The sequence below is a fragment of the Ictalurus punctatus genome, chromosome 15 (assembly GCF_001660625.3).
Source record: "Ictalurus punctatus breed USDA103 chromosome 15, Coco_2.0, whole genome shotgun sequence".
Classification (NCBI taxonomy): Eukaryota; Metazoa; Chordata; class Actinopteri; order Siluriformes; family Ictaluridae; genus Ictalurus; species Ictalurus punctatus.
In genome coordinates this window covers 10,105,251-10,115,384 of record NC_030430.2, presented here as the reverse complement: position 1 = coordinate 10,115,384, position 10,134 = coordinate 10,105,251, and the positions used below count along the sequence as shown (strand labels likewise).

Below are 10,134 nucleotides of genomic sequence, written 5' to 3'. Positions count from 1 at the left end.
GCTGCCATCTTTCATATTTATTAGGGCCAGTTTTGTGTAATGTTGGAGTGCCCATGAACTGGCCTTCTGTAACCTAAGAGCATTTCTTTAGGAAACTTTTCATTGTGTTTATGTTGATAGTGGAGTTATGGTAGCAGATTTTGTCAAAAGTGCTTTTCAGAATGGCATCAATCCCAGATGGCCTTGTAATTGTTTTTTTTTTTTTTTAATTCAAACCATCACCATGTGCAAGCTTTGTGATTTTCAACTTGGATATTACTCTCTTCTTTCTTAGGAACCAAGTTCTTATAGGCTGAGGGAACAGGCTCACACTGAATCTGATCTGAATGTAATATTGAAGTGCTCATGGGTTGGCTTCTGTAGTAATCAAAATACACTTGACTCTTAAAAAAAAGTTTTATATAAAGGGTTTTAGGACAATTTTTCATCTTTTGGACCATAGTCCCCTGTCCCATAGCATTGAGGTAAAGCTGAACATTACAATGTGTTTTTGCAAGGTCTGCATAAATGAATCAGACGAGACATAATGTTTTGTTTTCAAACAAAGGATTTTGGCTAATTTGCCAAATTAACATGTAGAATGTGTTGTCATCATGACATTTAATGGAATTTACCATTATCTGAGATGAGACTTGTAAGGACTACATAGAAATACAGTACTGTTTCTAGACTGATGTAGCAGTACAGTTGAGGTCAGCAAACCAGTTACTTGTAGTTTTGGCACTGTGGGCAAAGTCCTGCTGGAAAAGGAAATCATCATCTCCATAAAGCTTGTCAGCAGATCATAATCTCCTGGTTGATGACTGCATTGACTCTCGACTTGAGAACACACAGTGGACCAACACTAGCAGATGACATGGCATCCAAAATTATCACTGACAATGGAAATTTCACACTGGACTTCAAGCAACTTGGATTCTGTACCTCTCCACTCTTCCTCCAGACTCTGGGACCTTGATTTCCAAATGAAATGCAAAATATACTTTCATCTTCACCATGAATGTGGTTGTGTGTACTGAACCAGACTGAGAGATTAAAGGTTCAGGAAACATTTGCAGGTGTTTTGTATTATAAAATTCTGTATTATAAATTCTTTATTGTCATATTTTGAGATAGTTTTTGATTTCCATGAGCTGTAAGCAGTAATCATCAAGACTAAAACAAAAAAGGCTCTATATAGTTCACTTTATATGTAATGCATATGAATTTATGAAAGTTCCACTTTTTAAATTAAATTATGGAAAACTTTTCCACTATATATATATATATATATATATATATATATATATATATATATATATATATATATATATATATATATATATATATATATTTATATATATATATATATATATATATATATATATATGTGTGTGTGTGTGTGTGTGTGTGTGTGTGTGTGTGTGCACTCAGCAAAAAATAAACATATCTTCTTCAGTAGACTGTATTTTAAAGATTTGTAAGCTTTGTAAAATCCAAATAAGCTTTGCAGATCTTTATCGAAAAGGGTTTAAATGCTGTTTTTCATGCTTGTTCAAAGAACCGTAAACAATTATTGCACATGCACCTGTGGAACAGTCCTTAAAACACTAACAGTTTACAGGCGGTAGGCAATTAAGGTCACAATTACAATAACTTAGGACACTAAAAAGAAATTTCTACTGACTCTGAAAAACACCAGAAGAAAGATGCCCAGGGTGCCTGCTCACCTGCGTGAACATGCCATAGGCCTGCTGCAGGGAGGCATCAGTACTGCAGATGTGGCCTGAGCAATAAACTGCAATGTCCGTAATGTAAGCCTAAGACAGTGCTACATGGAGACAGGAAGGATAGCTGATTGTCCTTGGAGTGGCAAACCACATGTAACCATGTGTCCCCCAGACGTGATCGAGAACTTGCAAATGTCTTGGTGGAAGAGTGGGGTAACATCTCATCCTCAAGAACTGACAAATCTGGTGCAGTCCATGAGGATGAGATGCACGGTAGTACTTAAAGCAGCTGGTGGCCACACCAGATATTGACTGTTATTGTTATTGATATTGATCCCCTTTTGTTCAGGGACTCATTATTCCATTTCTGTTCGTCAATTGTCTGTGAAACAGTTCAATTGTTCAGGTTATGTCTAAGTTGTTGAATCTTTTTATGTTAATACAAATATTTACACATGTTAAGAAATTTACTGGAAATTAAAGCAGTTGAATGTGAGAGGACATTTCTTTAAAATTTTTATGTATATATATATATATATATATATATATATCACACCCCCTAATGAGCCACAGCATTATGGTTTGAAACACTGCCGTCACTTTTGAACTGAAAGGTTCAGAATGAGAGGCAATGTCAGTTCCAGTTAAGGAAAATCTTAAGGGTACAGCTTACAGAGATATTCTAGACAATTGTTTCCTTCAAACTTTGTGGCAACAGGTTGGGAAAATTGTCTACACCAATATTTTAGAGCCGAAATGCCGACTTTCAGCTTTAATTTGAAGGTATTTACATTCAAATCGGGTGAACAGTGTAGGAATTACAAAACGTTTTATATGTGGTCTCCCCATTAAAAAAAGAAAAACAAAACAAGCCCATCACAGATATAGCAAAAAAATGTGTTGCCAAATTTACAATTTGGTACATTTTAAAAAGAACACACACACACACACACACATACAGTATCTCACAAAAGTGAGTACACCCCTCACATTTTTGTAAATATTTGATTATAACTTTACAACACTGAAGAAATGACACTTTACTACAATGTAAAGTAGTGAGTGTACAGCTTGTGTAACAGTGTAAATTTGTTGTCCCCTCAAAATAACTCAACACACAGCCATTAATGTCTAAACCGCTGGCAACAAAAGTGAGTACACCCCTAAGTGAAAATGTCCAAATTGGGCCCAAAGTGTCAATATTTTGTGTGTCCACCATGTATGAATATCTACTGGTTTTGTCTTAAACTAATTCATAAAACTTCAAAAAACAAAAACAATATATTTGGTTTTATTTTATATTTTGTGAGCTCAGTTTTGTAGTATTGAAAGGAGGACTGACACTTTAACAATAAGGTTTTCTAAATTACCTTGTAGTGAAAAGATGTGTGTGAAAAGAAACAAGAACAGTATGAACCTTAAATTGAATCTAAAGTTTACTTATGGCATCATACTTTTATTATTTTTTTTCCATTTAGTCATGTACCCAAACAAATTGCAGTTTTTCATCAGGACTGATATCTGTCCCACTTTAAACTTATCTTTGTAGACAAATGCAGGTGAACAGTCATGAGCAGAAAAGCCAAAGCAATGAAATATACACAACACCAAATTATACAATTTTGTGATATCTACAGGAACTATTCCTTGTAATGTTATATAATAGAAAAAATGGCTCACACCATAAAATAGAAGTTATAAGTTGAGTTAATACAAAGCATATCTTTATGTGTGTGTGTGTATATACTGTGTGCACGTATGTATGTATATATATATATATATATATATATATATATATATATATATGTGTGTGTGTGTGTGTGTGTGTGTATATATCTGCATATATCTGTATATATCTGTATATATATATGTATATATTTGCGATGCACCAATGTATCAGTCGATAACGGCTATTTTTCCTGCTATCGGCTCTCGGCCAATAGTTTAAAAACATCCGATGATCAGGGCCGATTATATCCTGTCATTCAAAAGAGGGAGGGAAAACACATAGATTTCATGCTGTGTGTAAAGAAGATGTCTGTTGTGTGGAATGATGACAAAACGGCAGTTTATAAGTTCTGTAATCTCTGCACCGCTCACCCTCGCACTGAAGTAAAGGGCCAGTATACTGTTGAAAGATTTAAGTTGAAGATAAATTGACAAAAAAATTTGCATTGCACAGAAAAATATTTGTAGAGTAGTGTATTTCATATCCAGTTAATGTTAATATATAAAAAAGTTTATATTATATATTACCAGTTTGATGTTCAATGATGAAGTAGAAATGTTTTGTTTGTGGTGAGTGAATGTGAGCCTAACAGGAGTTTTTTTTTTTTTTTTTAATTTAGTCAATTAATTCTGTTGATATGAATTAATAACATTCAATAAGTTATCTTCCTTCTTAAGATATCTTAATCTTCAGAATTTAGTTCATGTGTTAATGTTAATTTGAGTAATGTGTTTTCTGTTTGAGACCAGTTACTGTGAAACAACTTGTTGAAACGGAGAGAATAATGTTTTTATTTGCATTTCTTTCAGAAGTCTTTTAAATGAATTATTATTAATTTAAAAGAAGGCATAAAAGGCAGAACTATCAGTATTGGCCGATATCTCTCTGAATAATTGGTTATCGGTATTGGCTGAGAAATTTAGTATCGGTGCGTCACTAATACATACATACATATATATACATAAATATATATATATATATATACATATATATATATATATATATATATATATATATATATATATATATATATATATATATATATATATATATATATGAGAAGGGCCATATGTATTTGGACAATGACACATTTAGACACAAGTGTAGACTTTCAGCTTTAATTCAAGGGGTTTAACAAAAATATTGCATTAACTATTTAAGAATTATAGCCATTTCTTTTTACAGAGTCCCTCTATTTTCATAGGCTCAAAATTTATTGGACAATTGACTGATGAGCTGTTTGGCTGTTTCAATTTAACTGGGTCAGCAAGATAAATTCTGAAGCGTATAGAGCTACAATTTTTGCTCAGATTCAGTCAAATCCCACAAAACTTATAGGATAGTGCTTAATAGTACAAATGGATAATGACCCAAATCATATAATTAAAGCAACCAAGGGCTTCTTAAGGCAAAAAAAAAAAAGTTTTTAAATGTCCAATGACCTCAACTAAATTGAGCAAGATTTTCACTCATTAAAGGCAAAAAGACAGAAACAGTTAGCAAACATGCAGCAACTGAAGGTTTCTTTCTGTAGTAAAGGCCTGGCAAAGCATCTCAATGGAGGAAACTCAGCATTTGATGTCCATGGCTTCCAGATTTCAGGCAGTCATTGACCACAAAGGATTTGCATCCAAGTATTAAAAATAATCCTAATATTTATGATTGTTAGTTTGTCCAATTACCTTTGAGCCTGTGAAAATGGAGGGACTCCGCAAAAAAAGAGCTATAGTTCCTAAAAAGTTAATGTAATTAATGGGTTAATGCAATATTTTTGTAAACCCCTTCAATTAAAGCTGAAAGTCTGCACTTCAGTTACATCTTGATATATATGCACATAAATACATTTAGGCACATTTGAGAAATATCCTGATAAAAAGCCAGGTCCAAATGATGTCATCCAATTTCTTTCTATTAATTTAAAAAGATTTGTACATTTTATTTAAAGTTGAGGATCACAATAAATTAATCAAAGAAAACCAAGCAACATATCCCAGTCTTAGAGGCATTAGATTAGATAGCCAAAACTTTGGCTGATGGGATTTAAGGTCCACAAATGTATACAAATTCTCACTTACGTGTACAATTCCCATAATTCCCACGCCAGTAACAGGTCTTAGACCTCTACATCCAAGGTGAAAACATACAATAGCACATATTAATGAAACTCTGAGCAGGTCTCTAGGGGCAACATTTTTAAAGCTAAATTCTTAACAAACCGTAAAACACCTTTTAGTTCATATAATGACACCAAATATCTGTGCATTCTAGAATTAGTGAAAAAAAGATAAGTTAACAAAGAAATCCACTATTCAAAGCATCACACCTGCACACTGCTGAAATAAAAGCACTTCATGTAATGTATACAAAGTATACTAAATAGATTTTTTGGTATAATATTCATTACTTTAGTGTATGTCAGTAATAAAGAAACATGTGCAGTATATCTCTCTCTGACAACATCTAACCAAGAGTTAGCCAAGCTGCAGGTTTCTGTTTTCATGAAAACAAAATGTCATTCAAAATCTCAAGTAGAAATGCAACTGGCACTCATCATAAAAAGCCACACAGTTAACTGCCCACAAACAAGGCAAATGAGAGTTTATGCTCTCATTCAAGAGGGAAAAAGTAGCTAAATGAAATTCCTAATAAAGCTTAGCATCCAGCACTTAATGATGATGATGATGATGATGATGATGATAATAATAATAATAATAATAATAATAATAATAATAATAATAATAATTGGTACTCATAGCAAGAACACACAAACACTGAAAAGAGACATTCACAAATCTTTGTTTTTTTACTGCTTGTGCTTTTGAAGCTAGAGACTAACAGAAGGGTGGAAATATCTAAATAGATGAATAATCGTAGGGTTAATAAATAACCTATCAAACAAAATAAACAGACAAAATTCACTTAAAGCATGCGCCAGACTTAAGGTATTTCCAACACGATCCTTTTACACAGTTTGTTGTTTTTAACAAAATAGACACCAATCATAGAAGGGAAAACAGTCTTAAAGAGGAATGGAAAAAAAGAAGAAGGAGAGATATTAAAAAGAAATATCACAGAAGATCAAACATCTGGTGTGATCTATGAAAAAAAAACAAAAAACAATGCATACATTTTGAGTTCAGATGTAACAAATTACAGAGGTTTCAAGATTCCAGAGGCAGAAGGTGAAATTAGGTACAAGAATGAAAAAAGTAAAATACAGTAAACTCTGAGTGACAATTCAGAGAAAGATTAAAAGTTATCAATAGCAGTAAAGACTTATGAATATTTTGATTGGCTTCACATATTCAACAATGCCACAACTTTGGGGTCCTATATAGCTCACACGTGCTATTCACATTCAGACATTTACACAGACACACAATCACCCACCTCTCACTGGATATTCTCTTAATAAATCTAGCCTTTTCCCCTGACTAAGAGACATGGAATGTAAGTTATATGGGAATATTAAAGATAAAAAAATGTAATATTACAATTAATTCAAATATCAACCACAACCCCTATTTCTCTCTCATTCTCACTTCCTTGAAAGACTTCTTTGAAGGAGAAATTAGAACTACAGCTGACAAATTTATTTCTGCATAGTGTTCCCTTTTCTATCCATTGTCTTTTATAAACACAAAATCATCAAATATACGCATTCCTGTTTTTATTTGCACATGATTTAAGAAGACATAATTGGCAAAGAAAGAAAATATTTAAAAAACATACATTATAATCATCAAACTCTGCACAAATATATAACAGTCTTGAGGAACTGTATATTTAAAGGTAGGAGCGGTCACCATATTTGTAAATTGGAATAAAAATGTAAACCACAAAAACAAGGAATTGACAGGACAGTCAATATTTAAAGTGCAAGTCTGTGGCAGTTTTTGTTTGCAGAAAACAATGTGCTCAAAACTGCAGAAAGTCAACTGATATACCCAGATTTGGAATAGTTAAGACAGCAGCCAGTGGTGACTGCGTACGGAGATTGTGCCAGTCATATGCATCCTTTCTCCAAGCCATCAACACAGTTTGATTGATTAACAGTAACATCCAAGACACTTTTATTCTCTCTGGTCAGAAATAAATTATACAAAACACCAACATCCCAACTCATCTGGTCCATAGGATGAAAGAAGATGAAGCAAACACTGGCTCAGACACACGTTGCAGCATGTAGAGAGGATTCCCTTCTCTCATTTACCTGCCAAATCTTCATCTCTAGGACTGGTGTGTGTGTGTGTGTGTGTGTGTGTGTGTGTGTGTGTGTGTGTGTGTGACTCCCTTTACACACAGGGATCTGACTCTGGAACTTCAGACTGGCACATGCCTGTCAGAAGGCGCTTTGGGATGGACCAGACTCCTGGTGCACAACTAGGAAATCCATGCAAATTCTTTATCACTGCCTGCCCTGGTCTCACCCTCTTGCACTGAATCACTCTCCTCCTTGGCATCATCTGTGACACCTTCATTGCGGTGTGCCATACCTGAGTTACCTGGCCATTTTGTGCTCTCTCTATCCTCGCCTGCTTCCTCCATCAGCTCCACCTCCGGGAGCATTTCTTCTTCACCATCGTCAGGGAAACGGTGATTGCCAGGGTAGAGGAGCTCTTCCTCCTCACCGTTGTGGTCCAGCAGGGCGGCCATACCACGACCTGAGCACTCTGTACAAACCCCATGGCGACGGGAGCCATGTTTGATGCCTACACTGGCAGCTGACATGAAGACTCGACTGCAGACCTTACATACATACTTCTTATCCTTACTGTGCACCTGGGAAAAACAGGATATACAAAATGTATTAACTTTATTTATCCCCTATGAGGTCAGCTATTGTAACAGCACCAATGGAGGGTCTTGCACAACAGTGGAACTCTGGCCATTCTGGGAATTTGACTTTACAACCTAATGGTCATTAGCAAAAACAGCTAAGCTATTTTTTTTTTTGTCATTAAAGGAGAGATAAACAACAGAAACAAGGATAGTTATAGTCTTGAAAATCTTTAAAGAGTAAAACTGATAGCCAGGCAATCCAGATCACTACTGATCACACATAAGGACTAATTACACAACTTATTTCTAGCTGCGCCTTACATTTCTTTGACACAATTTCTGTGGCATACTTGTTTAACCACACTTAGATAAACAAGAGAATCAGAAACAGAGAGGAATAAAGAAGAGCTAAAAGACTCTGACAGTTTCTGAAAGACTTACAGTCCTCTCTGAAACTATTGGAATGGCAAGGCCAATTCATTTGTTTTTGCTGTAGACTGAAGACATTTGAGTTTGAGATAAAAAAAAAAAAAGATGAGTACAAGAAGAGAGTTTAGAATTTCAGCTTTTATTTCCTGGTATTATATGTATATGTGTTAAATGACATTTTGTATCAGAACACCCAGTTTGTAGGTGAGCAAAAATATGGGAACACGTGACTGACAGGTGTTTCTTGATACTCATATGTATCCTGTTAGATTGACTGTTTAAACAATAAAATAGCTCTGAACATCTAGTCTTGGTTTTAGCCTACAGTTTCACCTGTCATTTGGTAAGGATAAACTAACATGAATACGCTAATAAGAATATCAGGATAAGCCAACATGAATATCAGAGAGCTATCTAAGGGGGGAAAAGCAAACCATTTTGAAACTGAGAAAACAGCGAAAATAAATCATTGCACAAACATTGGACATAACCAATACAACAATTTGGAATGTCCTGCAAAAGAAAGAAACCGCTGGTGTACTGAGCAACAGACACTGAATGGATTGTCCAAGGAAAACAACAACAGCTGATGACAGAAACAGTTTGAGAGCTGTGAAGAAAATCCCAAAAACAACAGTCAGTGACATCATCAACAACCTCCACTGGGCAGGGGTGAAAGGTATCACAATTCACCGTTCAAAGAAGACTTCAAGAGTAGAAATATAGAGGCCATACCACAAGATGAAAACCTCTCATCAGCAATAAGAATTAGAAAGCCAGATTGGAATTTGCAAAGAAATACAGAGATGAGCCACAAAAGTTCTGGAACCAAGATTAACCTCTACCAAAGTGATTGAAAGGACAAAGTGTGGAGAAGGAAAGGCTTTGCTCATGATCCTAAACACACAAGTTCATCTTTAAAACATGGTGGAGGTCGTGGCATGGCTTGGGCTTGCATGGCTGCTTCTGGAATAGGCTCACTAATCTTTACTCATGATGGTAGCCACAGAATGAACTGGAAGTTTACAGGAACATTTTGACTGAAAATTTACAGAGAAATGCATTCAAATTAATCGGGAGGAACTTTATTATGCAGCAAGACAATGATCCAAAACACACTGCCAACTCAACAAAGGACTTTATCGGGGAGATAGTGGAAGGTTTTAGAGTAGTCAAGTCAATCACTAGACCTTAACCCAATCGAGGATGCATTTCACCTCCTGAAGAGAAGAGTGAAGGCAGAAACCTCCTGAAACAAACAAGAACTGAAAGAGGTTACTAAAAGCCTGGAAAAGCATCACCAAAGAAGAAACCAATAATTTTCTGATGTCAATGACTTGCAGGCTTAATGCAATTATTGCAAGCAAGGGATATGCAACCAAATATTGTGTTATTTACTTTAATTTACTTTTAGACTTTTAAGAATCTGTTCCTATACTTTTGCTCACCTAAAAATTGGGTGGTCTGAGTTCTATGTTTTAGGTT

General features: G+C 34.9%; 1 protein-coding gene across 2 annotated transcripts in view; it reads right to left on the bottom strand.

Annotated features, from left to right (window-relative positions):
• Positions 1-4,503: 4,503 nt before the first annotated feature.
• zbtb46 (zinc finger and BTB domain containing 46) overlaps positions 4,504-10,134 on the bottom strand; it is a 190,875-nt gene continuing 185,244 nt past the window's right edge. For both annotated transcript variants that reach the window (XM_017487350.3, XM_047160513.2), the window contains one exon: positions 4,504-8,220. In XM_017487350.3, the coding sequence (XP_017342839.1) occupies positions 7,822-8,220 (399 nt within the window). In that variant the 3' untranslated portion in view covers positions 4,504-7,821. The remainder of the gene's footprint in view (positions 8,221-10,134) is intronic.